This window comes from Pteropus vampyrus, unplaced genomic scaffold, assembly GCF_000151845.1.
Source record: "Pteropus vampyrus isolate Shadow unplaced genomic scaffold, Pvam_2.0 Scaffold303, whole genome shotgun sequence".
Taxonomy (NCBI): domain Eukaryota; kingdom Metazoa; phylum Chordata; class Mammalia; order Chiroptera; family Pteropodidae; genus Pteropus; species Pteropus vampyrus.
Window position 1 is genome coordinate 2,099,977 of NW_011889084.1, and position 20,948 is coordinate 2,120,924.

Genomic DNA, 20,948 nt, shown 5'->3' on the forward strand with positions numbered 1-20,948 from the left:
TATGCGCATGCTTTCCTCAACATCCATTCTCTGAAGTGCCTGACCTCTGCTCCTTCCTTCCACTGAAGGTGTTTGCCTTTTCTTTTTTTTTTTTTTCATTTAGCCAGAGGATACCCAAAGTAATCTCAAAGGTTATGGACTTAGATTTTTTTCATTTAAAAAAACAAAGACTTAGCTTTGAGTAGAATGAACGGGAATATGAGTGTTCTTTTCAATTTCTATAAGTTAATGATTCTTTTTTCTCTTCCACCACTTATTTTCCTAAAGAACTGGAGATATTGATCTTGCCTCTGAGTCGGCTTTGAAACTCTCCAGTGACAAGCCCTGTAATGAGTAGATGAGATGCTGACCTATTAGAATTTGCCTATAGATTTAAGCCTTGTAGCAAAAGCACAAATTGAACATCTTGCCTTATATGTGAGCTATTTTCATATGTCCTATGAGCAAACAATATCTTTATGTGCCTGATGTGGGTGTGGGGTGATGAAATTTCTCAGACTGCGCATCTGGAGAGTTCCTTTACTGGACGCACCACATTATTCTGCCTGCTGGATCAGGGCCGACTACCAGGACACCACTTCGAAAAGAAACCGGACATGGGTTACCTGACGTCATCTTCATTTTTTCATCTGAAAATATGTTTCAGAGTGCAGAACATGTTACAAGAACTGGATTAGGCTCTGGCAGCATTACATTACCTATTTATAACAGCCACTCCAGACGCAGGTGAGCACTGAGGTCTTGGAGTGTCACAACCCTTTTGTCCCCAAGGTGAAGCAATGGCTAAGTCTGAAAAGACCAACATAGTTCTACCTATATTATGGTGAGGGGGTGAATAATATCAGAGTTGCCATTTCAAGGCCTGTGCCTTGTACAGAAATACATTGGCTCTTTTGGTGGAGCATAACTTGTTCTATTTGTGAATCAAAACTTGCAAGGATATATATACCTCCTCCTGCGTTATCCAGTTCATTTCTTCTGAATTCATTATGTTCTTAATTCTTAGCATTCTTGGAGATCATGAATGAACTATTCCTGTTTTATGTGACTACAAAGTGCATCAAAAATTCAAGTTTAGGAAGAAAGGACATTACAGGGACCTATGTAACTTTTTAACAGGCATTAGGGGCAGATACTTAGAAATCAAAGAACTTTTGAAACCCGTGTGCCCATCTTAACATTTTAGTGTTTTGTAATGAGGAAAAAAAGTCGTATTCCAAATTATCTTTACAAAGCTAAAAGGAAGCCTATTAAGTAAGTTCTAATTCAGTTAGGCTGAGCTCTCAGGAGCATCCTAGTTGTGTTCTTCAGTAAGCATCAAGAATTATCCAGCATATCTTGTTAAAACTTCGTTTTGTGTTAACTGATTTCAATGAACAAATCCGTCTGATGTTGGTAATAAAAAGTTGATGGCCAAGTCAGTTGACCTTTCATGGTAGTGGGGGCTGCCCTCCTGTATTCGCTACTTCAGGAATTCAGATGAGTCAAGTTTCTGAAAAAGGCCTAAGCAGAAGTCTTAAACATTCCCCAAAACATTCACAAGCTTTCCCTGTAATTTGCTCACCAGGAAAAAAAAAATTCATCTGTCCCAGCTCATTTTGAGTATATTTAACAAATTCTACATAACATTTATTGCATGCTTACTATTTGCTAGAGATGGAGCTAAGCCCCTTTTGCTTACTTTATGACACTCCTAGTAGGTGGATAATATTTTTAGTTTCAGTTTATCTTTTAGTGGGTGGGTGAGCATCCATACAGCAAATTAGGCTGCAAGGGGGCTGTGTGTGTGACAGCATTTAAGGCAACACCTGTGGGAAAGTTCATTGATTTGGTGCAATTGGATTAGGATAAGGCGGTCCTATCATCAGTTAAGATGAAGTGACCTAGAAGCATTTTGTTAGGTGAAAGGCAGGGGTGAGAGCATTTCTGTTAACATCCAGCTGTCACTAATTTTTTTTTTTTTTTTAATTAGAATTCACACTACCGGTGACCCCTGAGCTGAAAGTGCTAGTCTTGGGTTCTTGGTGTCTTCATGCCTGTGAAAGAAAATAAACCCTCTGGAGCAACTCATTTTAAATTCAGGCCTCAAAAGTATTTCCACAGATCAGTTCCAAGGAATACTATCTCAGAAAGGAAGGGAGGAGCAGCCTGAGCAAAAGTCAGCCAAAACAGACTGCAGAATCAGACCAGTGAAGGCTGCAGATATTTTAATGAGTTTGTCTTAAAAAACTGAGATTTAAAATAAGCAGCTGAAAGTGGACGAAATGAGAACCTACCCAAACTAGTACAAGAAAATCAAATGAGACAAATAGAAATTTAAAATATAACCACTGAAATTTAAAACTCAATGAACTGAAAGTGAGAAATCTGAAGATGTTACACAAAATGCAGGATATCGAAGTGGACTAAGTGAAAGAACTTTTACTGGATTTAAGGATGAAATGGGCAACTTGCACTTAACTGGAATTCCAGGAGAGAGTGGACGGTAGAGAGGCACTATTTGAAGAGCAGATCTGAATGCTTACTGTGTGGGAGTGTGAGCTACTGTGTAGTAAAACTATGATGGTAAATTAAAGAACACTTAAACAAATCAGCACTAGGCACCTCTGGAGGGGAGGGGAGGCGCACGGATGCTCGTGTAAGTCTGTAAACCGTACACAGTCATCTATACATGATTTTGAACATATCTTACGTCACTTTTAAAAAGTCTGGGTCGGTGTCTGGGAGCTGGCGGAAACTCGCTAAAGGTGACAAACCCTGACCGGAAGCGCTCCTTGCCTGGCTCCGCGGAGCTTGAGTCCCAGACACCAGCTTCCTCGTACGTCACGGCCCCTGCGACCCCTAGCGGCGCCTCAAGGCTGCGGCGAAACGGGCGGGCACCACCCCCTCGGCTCCACGGGTGGGACTTCCGGGTGGCGGGACTTCCGGCCGCTGAGTGACGGGCGCAGCATCAGCACCAGCAGCTACGGCAGCAGCCGAACCCTGAGGCGACAGCGGCTGCGGTTGCAGCGGAGGCAACGGGCCGCGGCCTGCGGACTACGGGCAGCCGGGGCAGGCGCGCCGGCAGACAGTGGGCCGCGCTGGCGGCAGCGGTGGCCGCAATGATGGAGATCCAGATGGACGAGGGCGGCGGCGTGGTGGTGTATCAGGACGACTACTGCTCTGGCTCGGTGATGTCGGAGCGGGTGTCGGGCCTGGCGGGTTCCATCTACCGCGAGTTCGAGCGCCTCATCCACTGTTACGACGAGGAGGTGGTCAAGGAGCTCATGCCGCTCGTGGTCAACGTGCTGGAGAACCTGGACTCGGTGCTCAGCGAGAACCAGGAGCACGAGGTGGAGCTGGAGCTGCTGCGCGAGGACAACGAGCAGCTGCTCACTCAGTACGAGCGCGAGAAGGCTCTGCGCAAGCAGGCCGAGGAGGTGCGTGGGCCGGCCGCGCCGGGGACCCGCCCGGGCACCGCGTCCTCGCGCCGGGTCCGGGGACCCCACCACCGCCCCGCCCTCGGCCCCCGGGGACCCCGCCCCCCCCAGCACGGTCCCCAAGGCCCCGAAACCCCTAGCCCGGCCCAGGGGGTGAGCCCTGGCTCCCTCTTCTTATTCGCTTGCTGCTCCAGCCCAGAGCCCCTGAGCCTGGAGCCCCGAACCACCTGGCGTCATCAGGGGCGCTTGAAGCCTAAACAGCCCCTAGCCTCGGGCCAGGCCTCGATCTCCCCTCCAGACGCCAGTTCTTTTTGCTTTTGTGTGTTTTTCACAAACCAATTTCCTAAACCTCAATTACTGCCTCTGGTTACTACAATTCTAAACCCTTACAGAAAAGGGATTTCTGATCTTCTCATAGTTCTACAGCCAGGAGAGATCTATTGTCAGAAGACCTTTTCCTTGTCTCTTATCCAATGTTTTGAAGGTCTGTGACATGGGTCAGCTTGATAATTGATGTAAACTCATAACTAAAGTCACAGGCTGCTCCTCTGGCACCAGGTGAAAGTCTCCAGGTTTCTGGAGGTGATTTCTTTGCTCTGTGGTTCCCTCAGTTGGGAATATCGTTAGCTTATGTGGAAAAGGCTGAGAAATTCCGGTCTTACTTCTGAGGAGCGAGAAGTAGAATTTTGAAATATTTGTGTTCTAGGATATCTCCATAACCTGGAAATCACTTATTTGCGAACCAGTTAGAAGAATCGTGCATTGTAGGGAATAGCACTTAACTTCATTCACCGTCAAATATTTAGCACTATGTGCCAGACCCAAGCAGATTCAGGGGACGTGGGTTCCCATCCTTGCTTTGCCTCTGTGACCTTGTCCACGTGTTGTGCCCTCTCTGCATTTTGATTTTCCATCAGTCAAATGAGTCATTTGCCCTAGATGATCGCTAAGCTCTGACATTCTGTTATTCCAGGCATTAGGTGATGCTCTTTGATTTATGAATAGGTGGTTTCTTATTAAATGAACTAAATTCCTTTTCAATTAATTTGGCTGAACACATTCTTAACTTTAGCATTGAAATAGAAAATTGTTTCAGTATTTTGCCTTTTTCTTGACCCAGAGTGGTTTGTGCCCTAGTTTGGTTTAAAGCATGTTTATAAAAATTAATAGTGCATTTTATTATTCCGACTTAGAGTGATTTATTTTGCTTTGGGGTTTCATGTTTTAGAAGCTGTTGTCTATTGATTCGGGTGCCAAGCTCCACCAAAACTGATTTAAAACTCTCAAGGTGATGCAAAAGCTCATAGGATTTTAGAGTTCAGAGTGGCTCTAGGCATTTACTAGGAAAGGAACTGGCTCCCTGAAGGGGAGAGGGATCAACCAAGGTCACATGCTCTAGAAGAGCCCCACCAGGACCCAGTCTCCCCTGACTCTTGGGCTCTTCCTCTTGTGTCATGGTGCTGTGGGAGGTTAGAGAGCTGCATCCCCAGAAGACTGGAGGGCTGGGGCTCCCCTCGTCCACTCCATGGAATTATGGCTGCTCCCTAGTGCTGGTAGCACCCACCACTTCTCTGACCACTATTAGCCATTTGATGCCTAACTAACTGAGGTTTCAAGTAGGTTTTTTTTCTCTCATCTGTACCTATGTGATCAACATAGTGGATGAGAAGGAACTAAAAGGATGGACAACCTTAAGGCTAAGAATCATAACCTTCTAGCTTAAGAATTAGCTGTGCATGGATTAGGTCTCTGCTCTGCTCTGTGCTGTTGAAGTATACTTCTGGCCTCCTACCCACTCTCCCCTGGACTAAGAGCTAGGGCGGGGATGTGTGTGGTTTGGAGGAGACTGCCTTTGAGGCCGAGCCTCACCATTGCCCCATTAGGAGAAGCCGTACAGTTTCCTGAGCAGAGAACCATGAAGCAAACAGATGCTTGGCTAGCCAGCATCGAGGCTATGATTAGATGTCCCCCCTTGGAAAGACCTCAAGTGATGTTACAACTAAAGAAAAGGGCGAAGTCCTGTAATGATTTTGACATTCTAGCTAATTCACGAAACCCAGCAGACATTCATTTTCAGTTTTGGGGAAAGGACCACTGTGCACTGTGGATCAGCCTCATTTTCTAGACAGGAATTGAGAAGTGTATCTGACGACACAAGAGCTGGCACGTCACAGGCTATAGGCATGTTCATGTTGCAGAGTAGCTCCTGCGTCCTGGCCACTCTGCTCAAGAAGGCTTAGTCAGAGCTGGGTAACTTGAGCTGCCTGCAGGCTTCTGAGCAAACAGAATCTGCAGATTTTTTTTAAAGATGTGAGCAGAGCAAACAACCCTATCCTCTACTTCTTTCATGTAATAACTATAGTGAGATATTGCAAGTATGTTCTGGTCCGGGAGTGGCTCTTTGGTCCTGGGATGGCTCATTTGATAGGTAGCTAGACATAGTGGGATCCAGGGAGAGGGCCCAAGCCCTGGAGTCCGCAGACGCAGACTTGAGTGCCAGCCCTGCCCTTAGGAGCCACATGCCCGGCAACCAGTCTTTCCTTTTCTATTCTCAGTGGCCGCCTCTGTAAAGAGAGTGGGTTGCCAGACATGGCAAGTCACTTTCATCTTAAGTGCCAAGTCCCATCATTGACTATTATTTTCTGGAGAATTGCAGCGAGGCAGAGGTAGCGGAGTCAGGGAGGAGCACCTTGATGGATTTGCGGGGCAGCCTTAGTTGGCAAGCACTGTGCATCTCAGTCTCTGATTATGCAGGTTTTACCCTTGTAATCGAGATGAGTGAGTCTCACTCAAGCTTGCCGCACTAATGGGATCTATTGCTGGCTTCTATAATTTCTACAGAGGCCTTAACAATGCTGAAAGGTTTTAAAATCCACCAAGTTCTTTCCCATTAGAAAAGAAGGTTGGAAATGGGCAGTTGACTGAAAGCGAATAGAAATAGTGTTTGAGAGACACGGTGTGAATTTAGTAACCATTTTAAGATTTGCCTTAAAATCTTCTTTACCCTGAAGAAACTACTAGCAACGCCCCCCAACTCATCACAAGCAAGTGGATGTGCTGTTGAAGAGACATGTATGTGGCCATTTGCTTATACTGTGATATTTGGTGCTATGTAAGGAAAACATCCAACTGGAGGAGAGTTTGACCCAAAACTAACCCATTTCATAGAATAGCATTTGGATGGGATTAAGCTGTAATCCCGCTCTATAGAGATCATCATTTTGCCTTTTTTTCACAAGCAAATTAGTACATTGAATCAAGTTTTTCTTCTTATTTCCCATATTACAAATAGTAAATTCACCACTGCTTGGACAAGGTATGTGATTTCTTCTGCAATGCTGTAATCTTAAGAAGAGTTTTTAAAAATCATTTGTTTTAAATAAAGCTGTTAAGATTTAGTGGCCTGAACTGCCTTTCCTGGTTGCCTCCAAATGTTGGTTTATGTAGGTATCTCAGAGTCACCAAAAGTACAACAAAATCTCCCCCCAAAAATGGAAAAAAAAAAATAGGTGTAGAAGAGTAAAGAGAGACACTTCCCAGCCAGAGTGATCATGTAGGGAAGATGCCAGCTTTGGTCTGGAGGCCTCTAGCCCGTAGCCTTGCTGCTCGGCTCTGTCCTGTGGTGGGAATCCTCTGGGGTCTGTGGTGGCAGTTGGACAGTGGGGTCAAGGACTGGTACACATTATTCCAAAACTAGGATTTCTAAATTTAATATATTGGATGTTATTTTAAGTTTTTAAAAACTTTCTGGTTTTATGCAATTTATAGAAAGGTTGCAAAAATAATACTTCCCACTCACATTTCCAAATGTGAACATTTTCCCACATTATTCATTCTTCATCCCTCCCTTTTGCTCTGCTAAGACCTCAGGAGTTTCATATGGTCCTGTCGTCTCTTCTGTTCTGGAATGGTTCCTTGCTTTTCGCGACCTTGACGATAGCGACATCACGGGTCAGTTATTTTGTAGAATAGCCCTCAGTGTGGCTTTCATGTGACCACATACTCAGATTCAGGACTTGGCAGGAAGCCTCCAGAGGTGATGTTGAGCGAGTCTTGGAGTCTCTTAAATCGTTACTGTGTACAAGATAGGTGTTGGGGAAGGGACACACAAGTGTGAGCTAGTGTGTCCCCTTTCTCAAGTTCCCGTTTATTATGAGGGTGGGAGGATGACCCCTTAAAGCCTGAAAAGGTAACTACAACAGATAAAACCAGGAGCCATCTTGAGGTGATTTCCCAGGCGTTTGTTTCTTGTGCTCTGTTAAAAGTCGGGGCCCTGGGATCAGCCTCATCATCTCCCATTTCCAGTCACTAAGTCCTGGCCATTCTTTTGGCCTGGTTCTTGTTTTCATATGCCTTCTTTTCTTCATTGCTACCACCCTGGTTCTAGTCGCCGCTATCAAACGGGTCTCCCCAGCCACCCTCTCCCCTCTTCCAGCCCTTCTCCAGCCAGAGTGAACTTTTATGGAGGCAGATCACACACCCTCGCCTCTCTCATCCATTTACTCATTCAACAAAACATTCTGAGTTCCAGGCTTGGCTGCGGGCTGTGCAGATTTAGGTCCCTGCTGTCCTGGGGCCGGCACTCAGGTGGGGAGGTGTTGGGATGCTGCCATATATCCAGGAAGTATTAAAATGAGGGCATGAGATATAGAGTGAAAGGTAGGGACAGGGACTACTTTGATTAGACAGGGAAAGGGACTCTTTAAGGAGGGGACCCCTTCCGCTCAAACCCCTCTGGAGCCCGGCCTTGCCCCGCCTCCCTCTGTGCCTGTCCCATTTCTATCCACTCTGTCTGCACACTGTTCCCACTGCCTAGACCACTGGCCAGTTCCTTTGCATGTCTGGCACAGCAACCACATGGAGCACATTCGGATGAATGCATAAGTGCATGATGAGAATGAATGGTCCCCGTCACTGCAGTCTGCCCACCCCGGACTTCTCACACTGCCCCAACCCCCTCATTGTGCCTTGCACCCCCACATCTCCACAGCTGCTTCCTGCTTCACCAAGGGGCTGGTGCCCTGATGGTTCTTTTCTCCCTGACTGAACACTCCAAGGAGATGCTAGTCATCTGTGCACGTGTGGATGAGGGGACAAAGCAGCTTTCCTCTGCCTCTGCACACACTACATCAAGCTGTCTATTTAGTTCCTGAAGGTCAGGGTCTCTTTCTGTGGTTTGAGTGTGAAGCAGCGTCTGTCCAACACAACTTGCTATGAAGATGGAAATTTCCATTTTGTGCTGTCCAATTCAGTAGCACATGGCCACACAGGGCCATTGATACTTCAGATGTGGCTCATGCAACTGAGGAAGCGAGTTTCTATTTTTATTTCATTTTAACTAAGTATAAATAGCCGCGTGTCTGAGGCTACCGTACTGGTCATCATGGCTGTAGACAGTCTGGCTCAATCATTTTCTATAAGGGCAGGCAGTAAACATTTCTGTTACTCAGTTTCAGACTAGAAAGTAAAATACTTAAAAGAGATGGGATGTTTTTGCTGTCTCAGTGAACACGTTCCAGAAAGAGGGGCGATTCTAAGCATTTGGGTTTTGATATAGGAAACCAGACAGATGAAAAATTTTGAGATGAACAAAAAATAAAGCAAAATTAAAAGAATGCCAGCTGTTTAGGAAAAAACAGAGAAGGGATGACATTCTTGAAAGGCTAAGAAGAGGTCTGGTGGGAAATCCCAGCACCTAGAAATCTTTGAGCCAGGGCTTCTTTTTCTTTTCTTTTTTTCTTTGTCCTCTCCTCCCCCCCTCCCCCCTCTCCTCTCTTTTCTTTCCCTCTCTCTTTCTCCCCCACTTCTTTCTTACTTTCTTGATAACTATTTTACTGAGATCAGTGCACTAAACTATATATACTTGAAGTGTGCAATTTAGTGAGTTTTGATGACAGTACCCCAGAAGCCATCCCCACAATTACGATAATGATGATCATCAGCCCCAAAGTTTCCTGTGCCCCTCGGTCATCTCTCCCTGCTTCCTCCATCCCATCTGCAGGTAACCACTGATCTGCTTTCTGTCACTTTAAGTTAATCTGCATTTTCTAGAACTGTGTATGATTGGAATCATGCAATGTATACTCTTTTTTTTTTTTTGGTCTAGCTTTATTCGGTCATAATTTTGAGATTCATCCAGGTTGCTGCAAATGTCCTTGTATTCATAGCTTCAGTGCTGACTAGTGTCCTGTTGTGCGAGTGTTTATTCATTCTCCCACTGACAGAGTAGCAGCTTCATTGCTCCATAACCTCAGCTCTGTACACTGCACTCTGTGGCACTCCTGCTGTAGCTTGTCCTGGAGAGGCTAGAATCAGTTGGCGGCCAGCAGGCAGGTCTAGCTCATCCCAAGAAAGTGTCCCCAACAACAGGGTGAAAAAGTCTCGCCCCAAGGAAATGAAATATTCCCAAAGATTCTTAGAGCCCACGTAGTCTTTAATCAGTTTCATTTTTTGAGCCCCTCTTATGGGCAAGAGATTTGGGATGTGCCAAGTTAAGTGGAACGGTGCCTTGTTCTTGAGGAATGCACCTCTGTGTGGTAGGGTTTGTGAGACAGGGGTTAGGACGTTTAGATTCTGATTATCAACAGCGACAGATTCAGAGTGATGCTTTTCATTAAAGTTTCGTGGATGCGCCTCCCCAGGTCTCGTGTTTTCCATGCTCTCTGCGTGCCGTTCCTTCCACTCTACTTCGTCATGGACTCCTATTCCCTGACCTTCCCCACAATGGCCATCTTCCCACTTCTGTCTTCCTAGGAAACAAATACCCAGATCAGGGCAAAAGCCCCTGGGTGCTTGCCTGTGTGTGTGGCTGTGGGCCTGGCTCCAGTTTATGGTGTTCAGTTCTAAACAAGAGCCTTTGTCTGCAGAAAGGCAAGGTATGAGCGTCCTTAGCTTGTCTCCTCACACGGGTGAGGTACAGCTGGGTGGATTAGGAAGTTTAATAAGCCCGTGTAAACTTCGGAGAATATAGTTCACTTGAGAATAAATTCTCCCGGGGAAATTTTTCCCAGGATGGGACATTTAGATTTTAGTTTTATCTTTTTCTTATTTCTCCAAATACCAAATATATCATATTTTTATATATTGTATAACATATTGAATACATAAGGTATATGTTAATATTTAACATAATGTATAAGTAAATATATAAATTTTTTACATATTTACATATATGTATTTTTTCTATCTTAACAGTTATTGAAAATCAGTGTGAATTAAACTAGTGCCATTTGTTGGGATTCTTTTTAGACAGATGCTGAAACAGCAGTCCCTTTAATATAAATGTGAAGAACCTTTGCTGTATTTTATGAATCCAGCCTGATTCTTGGATTTCTGCGCAGTGGCCTGGTCTCTCAGACATGTGTCTTAGCACTTGAATACAGAAACGCTCTTCTGTCCTCTCCCTGTGTATCACCAGCGGGAGTCGGGGGGCAGCTGGGTGACTCCAGGGCCCCCACTCTCATATTCTATTCCACTGACCTGCCCACACTTCATTCTAGATCTAAGTGGTAGCACAATTGTGGAAAATGGAAATGGAGGTGTAGAAGAACAGTCGTTTGAAGTCTTAAGAGGTCAGTGCCCCCCATGAGCCCTTGGTAAACAGTTGATCATGTTGGGAGGTCACTGTCAAGACAGGGAATTAGCCATCAGGAGAAGGGCGTCTCTTCTAGGCACATGAGCCTATGCCCAGCCCAAGTATTTACCACTCTGCTTGCCTGAGATACAAGACCAAAAAAGAACATTTTCCTTCTGGAAATTCACTCTACCCCCTCACCCCCAAGAAGGAATTAAATGATCTATGATGCAAGGGAACAAGATCTTGGATTACTGTTAGGTTAATTTTTAACTAGGCAGCCAGAGTTGGTTATTTCCTATGTGGTACCCTGGTCTAAAAGATATCTAAGAACGAAGAATTAAATTCAATATGTTAATTTACTTTGCTATTAAAATAGCCTTGGTTATGAGAATTAACCAAAACTCAAAATGATTACATCCTGAAAGAGTGTTTACCTAGTAATATCTCTCTTGCATTCTGAGATTTGGGAATGCTGATTTCTGTTGTCTAAATTTTATATTTGACATGAAAAGTCCATTTCTTAATTTTATTTTAATGTATAAAATAGGAAAACAGTCTCATTCTATGGAATATTGAGGAAAGCTTCCTCTGATTCTTACATTTTAGAAGAGCCCATACTCAAGTTATTTCAGAATGTATCTTGAAATTCACCAAAAAACAAATTTTGAAAACCAAAGTCAAATTTAGTTTTAAAACAGAGCATTTTATTAGTGGGAAGGAGGGAGAAGTATATCTTAAAAACAAATCTAAAAAGGGACTTGTATGGCATATTGGTCTTTAGAAGTGAGAATTAGGTGGTTCATATCTAGATGTTAAGGAGAAGCCACACTGGTGCATTTTCAATTGTCCAGTTGCCTTCATTGTTTTTTGGGGGTGCTCGAAGGTTTATTGTAAGTGTAACCTTAAACATCATGGGTTGTCATATGCTACGTGACATTTTGATTAGACTTGGTTAAACAGATGATAATTCCGAATAAACTCTGATCTGTAGTATGTGTAGTTAGCACATGTAGTAAGCTTTCACTTTGTTCTATTCATGCCTTCTGGAGGACTCAGGTACTACTCTGTGCAAAAAGTATCTCAGATATGAGACTTTTTTTACAATCCAGTAAGTACCATGTAAACTCAACCCAAATACTGAGAGAGAAATTTCTATTCTTCTCAGTTCCATTTATATTTTGTCATAATCAGATTCTACTGGAAAATTTTTTAGTTTTCTTTCAGAAGACTTCTTTTGTAGACTTAACTTAGTCTCTACCCTGTCCCCCCACCACTGAAAATTCTTGCTGCTTTTAAATCAAAAGTAAATGATCTGTAAGTAAAAATATTTTACTTCATTCCAAGTCTAGCCCTGAGCATTTCCTCATGAAAAGCAAAGATGAAATATTTGTTTAGTCTTAATCATTTGATAAAAATAAATACATACATACATACATACATACATACATAAATGTTATTTGTTTAGTCTTGACCAGGCACTGTTCCTTTACATTAGTTATTCCTTATAATATTTGATGAAGATTGCATTGCATATCTCATTTCAGTTAAATGGCTAACTTGCATTTTCATTAAATTACCTTAATGACGTTGGAATAATTTTTTAAGAGGGGAAGAAACATTTTTTTAAGCTATAGAGAGCCATATTGTGTTTGTAAACATTTTCATAAACTCGGAGCCCCTGAGGGTACCTTCTCATCAGCTTTGTCTGGTAAGATGCTGACCTCTGAGAGACAGAGAGGAGCTGCACGCTGGATGGCACTTCAGGGAGCCGGGCAGGGAGCGTGAGGCAGGCCAAGGTGGGGGTCCTCTTGAGTCTGCTGGTGGTTGCTTATGGGTTTCTTAGGTCTTTTTGTTCATCTGGGGAGTTGTTCTCCACGAGTGCTCACACCCCTTGTCAGCTGGCAGTACTTAGAGGATGAAAGGCTGTCAGTTTCTAAGGACTATTTCTTGCCCCATGGGACCGTCCCTTTGGCACCAGGATTCCACATGACCGGAAACCGCAAATGTCCACTCACCGTGGGATCTGTCTCCCTATCCCTTCCATGCCTTTTGCCTCTGGCCTTGAGCTTATGTAGATGTTTTCTCTCTAGGTTAATGTCTCCATACTTAGTGATGCTGAAAAGCCTTAAAATACCACAACATTAGAGGATTTCTGCATGTGACCTAGTTTGGGGCCAACTTCATCAGGAGTTTTATAGGCGTGTGGGTTGTTTTATGGCATGACAAGGCTTTTTGGCACTATCACCTATGTTAGATTTTAATGATAACCTATCAGGATAGATATAGGAAAGTCTGACCTACTTAAGAATTTGGGGGCGGGGTTTTTTATATTGTCTTTAGTTTGAAAATCTTTTTAGCTGGCTAGCAAATATCAAATGCAGGTAATGATGAAATATAGGTGGGAGGAAATTCTAGTGAAATGACACTAGCACCAAAGAACTCTTTTCTTTGTGTAAAACTTCAGTGGTATAGCTTGGAGGTAGGACAGTGATCAATATAAGGAAAGGGTGAATTTTCCATCTTCCAGCCCCAGCTGCCACATCAAACAGCTCTTAACTGGCTCAGGATGAGTTTTCTCCTCATCCCACACCTAGCTCTGGAGCATTTGTCATCAAAAGCAGGGACTCCTTCCTGAGAACCGGAGATCTGGTGCTTTCTGACAGGTGAAGTGCTTATTCAAAAAATATATAACTGACAGGATGATTCTCAAGTTAATCTAAAAGGATAAAAAAGTCGGAATAACCAAGAAAAAGGTGAAAAGATACTGTTAAAAGATGCTATAATATTACAAGTTTAAAAACCATTGGTACTGGCTCAGAAATAGACTGAAATATATATTAGGATTTGGCATATGATAAAGGTGGCATTTCAAAGCAATAAAGAAAAGATAACTTGTTAAGTAAATGGTATAGAAATAAGTAAACTTCTATACTATGTACACACAAACCACATGCTGGGAAAGTACTTGAAGCATATAAGACAGACAAATTCGTGAATAGATGGAATAAAGGCCCTTACAAATAGTTAAGAAAAATATGAACATATGGTAAGAAATTGGACAAAGGACATAATGAGCTGTTCATGAAAGAAGCAGTTTACAGCAGGTCCTCAAATGATGTTCATTCAAAGTCATTTCATTATAACGATGAGATACTGTTTCCTATTCTTGTTTATATCAGTTAGCTTATGGTAAAATTAGTTTCATAATGTTATTTCACTTAAAGTCTCAGAACCTATTGACAATATTAAGTGAGGACTTACTATATATGACCAAGAAATTTATGAAAAAATGTTCAATATCACTAGTAATCAAAGAACTGAAAATTAAGACAATTAATGCTAGGCTGTTTTCCCACATACCTATTAAAAATGGATATGGTAGAATGTATTCGTTGATGTAGAAAGGTGATCCACTGTAAATGAATGAATAATCAGGTCACAAAATACAGTGAGCAAAATGATCCCACATCTGCTCTATATACTCATACACTCACGTATTCTCTCCCCCCATACACACACACACACACACACACACACATGCACGCGCATGTGCACACACACACACACACACACACACACACACACCTGGAAGAATGTCACTGAATTTTACCATCCAGTGGTTTTTTAAAAATATTTTTCTTTTACTTAACACTGTCATCTGATTTTTCTACAAAAACATATGTTGTTTATGTCGTTCTTTTAATTTTTTTAAGTACTAGAAATTGAAATTCCCCAATTAAAAAATTATCCTTCCTAGTCAGTTAATAGCATTTGTTCATTCATATGCTGGTTATATCCACAGTCATTCGAAACCACTTATTTTTACTTTTTGTACAGCTGCACCATTTGTGTGCATTTTCCTGGCAGTGAAACGTTTCTTTTTTCTTCATTTTACTTAAGTTGCATGTGATGTCATTAATACAGACTTTCTGTCTGAAGCCCATCTTCCCTGCCCACCCCTGTGGGGTTTCTGCCCTCTAGTCACTGCAGAGTGAGTCATCCTTCAGGCAGGAGCCCCTGTGATTTTCAGCACAAAGACCTTTGAGTAGATGCTCTAGGAAGAAGCATCTCTAGGGCCCCGTGTCAGGGTTAGGGGACAGGATGCATTATTATGGGAAACACAGCCGGTGGCCACCACAAGTTAATGGACTCTTCCAGATATCCAAAACCTGAAATCAATCATCAGCTTCATATTCCCATCTTCTGAGAAACTCTTTATGTCCTTAGAACCCAGCTGATAATTATGCTTACTATAAATGGAGTTTCTCAGTACCAGTCCCATTTTCTACTCAGTAATATTCAGGTGTTTACAGCTCCCCCTCTGGCCTGTTATAGGAGGCATCTTTGCTGCAGCCAGAGCCCATCCCTCCCCACCAGGGCCTGGCTTTGCAAGCCAGTTTCAGAGTCAAGCTAGGTCTCTTCCTAAGACTTTTTGAGAGTTTCTTTTATTTTGTAAAGAGCTTTCTTTTCACTTTTTTTGATAATAATTTTGCCCAGAAACTTAGCACAAGGACCAGCTACGTAATTTGTGGAGCTCAGTGTGAAAATGGAAATTCAGAGCCCCTTATTCAAAAATTAAGAATTTCAAAATTAAACCAAGCATGGGCCTTCTAAATTCAGGGCCCCACGTGACCTCCCGGATAGCTGGTTACAAGATTAAGGAGTTATTCTCTCCTGCCTCTGCTGTCACATGTGGTCTGTGTCAAGGTTTGCCTGAAGAGGGTGACAGGCAATGTGATGTGAATGGAAGTAGGCTCTGGAACAGGGAGACCTGCATTCTGGCTCTGAGCCTGGGCTTTCACCGTGGTCCTTGAAGCCTGTGGCCCTTCTGTGAGGGGCTGCTATCATCTGACCACCCCACATTCATGATGCCTGCTCTTTCTCTCCTTTCCATGTATAGAAATTCATCGAGTTTGAAGATGCCTTGGAACAAGAGAAGAAAGAGCTACAAATCCAGGTGGAACACTATGAGTTTCAGACCCGCCAGCTGGAACTGAAGGCCAAAAACTATGCAGATCAAAGTAAGTAGCCAGCCCCAGCAATGGAATTGCATGTGAATGTGTTCGTTGTTCTCAGGCCTATCCCAGCTGGGCAGTATGTTGAGAGCCTTTGATAAAAAGAGAATGAGAAAACCCAATGATAGCCTTATTTTATTTTCACTGTGATTCCCTTAACCATTACGTTGCCAGAAAGGTTCTTGTCTTATTCCACAAGAAAGAATTCAAGGGTAAGACGAATGGCTGGAGAGCACGGGGGGTCCAGTGACCACCAGACTCTTGTTTTATTTCGCAAGAAAGAACAGCAAGCAGGAAAGCACAAGATTTATTAAAGCGAAAGTCCACACTCGAGGTGGGGAGTGCGGGCTTACTCCACAGAGAGTGAGCACGAGCATCATGCCAAGATGGCTGGTTATGAACTATTGTTTTTCCCTGGAGGCGGAGCCCTAGAAAATTTGGTGCTGCTGTAACCTTGTTGTCTCTTCCCAGTAGGCGGAGAACTCAAGTTCCTGCTTCTTCTTGTTTCTGGAACTGTCATGGTATCAGGTGCATGTTGGGAGCTACAGTATTTGCAATATAGATGAGATTATAATGATATTATAATTAGCCAAAGGTCATGCCTTAGCCGAAGATGGTGCCTAAGCTGGAAAAGACTGGTTTTGGCATATTCCCCCTGCTGGGCTAAACCGGAGAAGTATGAAGACAGGGAAGATTTCTGGAGCCATATCCTGCAGGGGGAGGGAGTGTTCCTGTACCACCTGTCCTGCCTCAGTTACATTGCTATGTATTTTTGTAATCATCTTCAAATCCTTTGTAGAAATAAATAACTAAGGCCCCTTTGATGACAGCACATTTGTAGGTACTACAGTCTGAACCCAAATTCACAAATCTGTGATCCTGTATGGTTCTATAGGACAAAGCTCCTGGCTGCCTGCCATATGGGGCTCTTGTCTTCATGCCACTGCGGAGAGATCCCTCTTTTGTAACCTGAAAGTTGGGCTCAATAACACAGCCCTCTATAGTGACAGTTCCTAGGAGGGGTCCATAGCTGACCAAGGTTGCTGTAGGGACACTCTGCTCCTGTAGGAATAGGTGAAGAAAGAGGGGGTTTTTATTTTATTTTTTTATTTTTATGATAAGAACTGTTTTTGTTTTTAGAAGTCTTTATTTATACTGTCAAAGTTAAAATTATCAGTGTTATTTCAATTTTCTATAGTTAGAGGTTTTGCTGATTGAGACTTAGTTTGTTGCTTTACCTAGTTCCCTTGGATGGCAGGAGCTTTCATTTCTCTGAAAATTTCAGATTAAATTGAGAAGAAAAATGGTTAGATGTGTTGCCAGAGCTCAGAACTCCAGTGACCAGGTTCTTGTCTTACGCTGCAAGAAAGAATTCAAGGGCAAGACCAACAGCAAGTGGGAAAGCACAAGTTTTATTAATGTGAAAGTACATACCCAAGAAAGGAGTGTGGGCAAAAGAGAGAGACAGAGAGACAGAGAGATAGAGACAGAGAGACAGAGACAGAGTTCTGAGAGGATGTCTCGATTCTGGGCTTTCGTTGTTTCATGGGGGCAGAGCCTGGAAACTGGTACTGATGTGGCCTCATAGTCCACTCCCAGAAGGCAGGGAGCTCGGTTCCTCACTCTTTCCTCCTTATGTGGTTTCTGGGCCTGTCATGGCATCAGGTGCATGATGGGAGCGGTAGTATTTGCAGTATAGATGAGATTACGATATTATAATTTGCCAAAGGTTGTGCCTTAGCCAAAGATAGCATCTAAGCTAGAAAAGACCAGTTTGGGCTTATCTCTCCTTGCCAGGACTAAAACAGGGGGAGGTCTGAGAAAAGAAAAATTTCTGAGAGCCACATCCTGGAGGGGGAAGAGGCGTCTCTACATTATCTATTCTGCCTCAAATGCGTTGGGTCTGTCCGTAACCCAAACCAGGACTTTGAAGGCCATTTTGCTAAGGCTAGTATTCCACGGTGTGGTGGCGAACTGTGGACAACCAGCAGGCTGTCGACTACGTACACGTGCCAACACACTCGTTTTAGCAAATTGGAAGCAAACCAAAAGGCCCAGGTTAGGCATGTGTAGATAAACCCTTTCTATAATTACAGAGTCCTTAATATTCCCTTTGCTTAGAATCCTTTCCATATGTGAAACTTTCCAGCTCTTCCTAGAAGGAAAGTATATAAGCTCTAAATTACAGGCTGAAGTTGTTCATTTGGTTAGTACCAGGAGTGAGGGCCAGAGCAGAGAGGAGGACAGACGTCCTGGTTCCTTCGACCACGCAGTGGCCTGCACGCCTGCCCCAGCAGGGAGACCAGCAGACCTCCTAGGGCTCTTACGTCACAGTCCTCTCCAAGGACTCGGGCACAGACAGGCAGCCTCTCCTGAGGCTGGACCAGAGGCCAGCGGTCAGATGCACCTGGGGTGGAGTCTTCCCCTGGCAGCCAGTTCTATGTGTGTTGTGTGCTGGAGTCCACAGGTACTTTAAGCTCTTCCAGGGAAGACTATGCAGTTACTCTGCTTTGTACAAATACCCCTGTTACTCCTCAAAGTTTGGTCCCCTGACCAGCAGCATTAGCATCACCTGGAGTATTGGAAATGCAGACTCTAAGGCCCTACCTGATAGGTGGGGAATGACCTTGACAGTGTAGCCTCCAAGGACAGTGCTGAGAAAGCGGTCATGGAACGGGAGAGCATGTGGACCGAATGAGATGTTGAATAGTGTTATTGTAAAATCAATTTACAATAGGCTCCAGGAAGTGGGGCAGGAGAGAAGTACATACACTGAGGACAGGGAGGGTGGTGGAAGGACTGCCACTTGAGTCCTGTGCCTGGGACTCTCATGTGTCCTGTCCCTAGCTCTGTGAATTGGCCATCCGCATTTGGTGGGGCTACAAGGACAGAACTGAAGTTTGAGCAAAGGGCCCTAGACGGAAAGTATTTGAGTCTAGTGGCACACTTGCTTCATTGGTAGGACACAGGTGGCACCACTATAGCTCCCCAGTGAGCTCTTGGAACAATCAGGTGGCAGAGCACATTCGGGTCAGGGGACCATCCTGCATGTCATAGGGGCAGCCAATTTAGGGGTGTCATAGCTGCCAACCTAGTGGTGGCATAATCATGACTTGGTGTTTCCAGCTGTTGGTACATGGAAGGGACACTTATGTGTCCAAAATGTGTCTCAGGTGTTCTTTCACTCTTTAACACATCCTAGAGGTTACTCACTTAAGAATTCTCTTTCCACGAGCTGCTTCCTCACTTCTTATCTACACTTGACACATCCTGTGAGTTCTGCCTGCATCTCAGAAGCTGCTCGCTGACTTAAGCTTGGATAGTAACACTGTGAATTTTACCATCCTGTATCTCTTTGTAGCAGAATTGGATAGCTTCAAATAATACAGCATACACACAGTACATTACCCCAGATCAAATGCATTCCCAGAGGATTATCTCCTGCTGATAACGATCTCTGAGCTTGAGGTGTTGAAGCAGTGTGCACCAGCATCGGCTTGTCCTGGAACCCTCCACGTCTGCTGCCCAGAGCAGTACCGAGTTATGAGAAGCTGGTTGTGCAGTTGACAAATGGCAGTTGTGCTTTTCAGTTTCCCGGTTGGAAGAGCGGGAGTCAGAGATGAAGAAGGAATACAACGCTCTGCACCAGCGACACACAGAGGTAGGTTCCTGGCCTTGACAAGCATCAGCCCCTAACACACAGGCATCAGCCCCTAACACTCAGAGCAAAACCACAAGAAAGCAGCTGCAGCTGGACATGTGTGGATGTCGCTGACCTTGAGTTGCCTCCTCGGCCTTTTTTCCCTGGTGTTCCACTGTCAAATCTGAAAGCTGTCAGCCTCATGCTAGTCAGACTCCATTCCGTTGAGCTCTGTCATTATTTCTGCCAGAGCACATTGCAGGTTAGAGAGGGGAGGCAGAGAGGCCTCATCCAGCAGGCATTACTCATACAGAGGTGTCCTTCTCTACAGATGATACAGACCTACGTGGAGCACATCGAGAGGTCCAAGATGCAACAAGTTGGGGGGAACAGCCAGACCGAGAGCAGCCTGCCCGGGCGGAGGTAGGCGGGGGCCATAGTCTGCAGAGCTACGTCCTGACTCAAGAAGAAGGGTGTCTGGTCAGAGTGTGTGGCTTGAGCAAGGATGTGTGCTGAGATTGCCCCAGGTGCCAGAGTAGGGTTGAGGGGACATGGGTGGACCTCTGCTGGCCCATGTGCAATTACAGAGTCCCCAGGGAAATTGTGTACAACTAATCATAATACTCACAGATTCCATGTTTGTGAATTCACTCATGGAGCTTTGCAGATGTATGTAGAGTGATGAAATGTTTGAGTCACCCAACATGCACAATACCCTCTAAGGCTGAACAAGGCATTGCTGCCTATTTGTCTCAGCCTCATGTAGAGATGCCCACAGGATGGAGACAGGAGGGTGGGCAATGTTGTTCAAGGTGTTCAGACATTCAGTTGAACTTGAAGCCTAGCTCTGGCCCCTGTTCATGGGGCAGCCTCATCCGCACCTCATTTCCTCTTTTGTAAAATAAAGCAAATGGACTCTACCAGGATGAGTTAGGAATTACAATTCTAATCTATGTGAGATGTGTATCTTTTTATGTGTGTATTTCCCTGGGAGCAACAGTTTAGTGTTACGAATTTGGTGTTCGCAATGACTTTATAAAACAGAACCACCGCGAATCACGAGAACCAACTAACTGTTTGTGCGTGGGGAAGAGACCCAGGACACCTTGGTGACCACCAGACAGAGATATTCCACCTGCATGGCAGGCAATACCGGTAGTTTCAGAGGCCTTGACTTGTCTGAGCTCAGGAGCTCAGTGCTGGTATATTCAGGGAGAGGAGAGAAGCCTGCAGAAGCCAGGCCCCTTCATCTTCTGTACCCTTCAGTCAGATAAAACTGGACCATGATCCCCAAGGGA

At 44.2% G+C, this 20,948-nt stretch overlaps 1 protein-coding gene across 22 annotated transcripts in view; it reads left to right on the forward strand.

The window, feature by feature from the left end:
- The first annotated feature begins 88 nt into the window (after nucleotides 1-88).
- Nucleotides 89-20,948, forward strand: part of MAPK8IP3 (mitogen-activated protein kinase 8 interacting protein 3) — a 50,488-nt gene continuing 29,628 nt past the window's right edge. For 21 of the 22 annotated variants that reach the window (XM_023521328.1, XM_023521334.1, XM_023521333.1 and 18 more), the window contains exons 1-5: nucleotides 89-726; nucleotides 1,973-3,419; nucleotides 15,896-16,016; nucleotides 19,601-19,671; nucleotides 19,982-20,073. In XM_023521328.1, the coding sequence (XP_023377096.1) occupies nucleotides 3,102-3,419; nucleotides 15,896-16,016; nucleotides 19,601-19,671; nucleotides 19,982-20,073 (602 nt within the window). In that variant the 5' untranslated portion in view covers nucleotides 89-726; nucleotides 1,973-3,101. Of the gene's footprint in view, nucleotides 727-1,972; nucleotides 3,420-10,914; nucleotides 10,991-15,895; nucleotides 16,017-19,600; nucleotides 19,672-19,981; nucleotides 20,074-20,948 lie in introns of those variants that run through there. The other variant, XM_023521342.1, reaches the window with a different exon arrangement.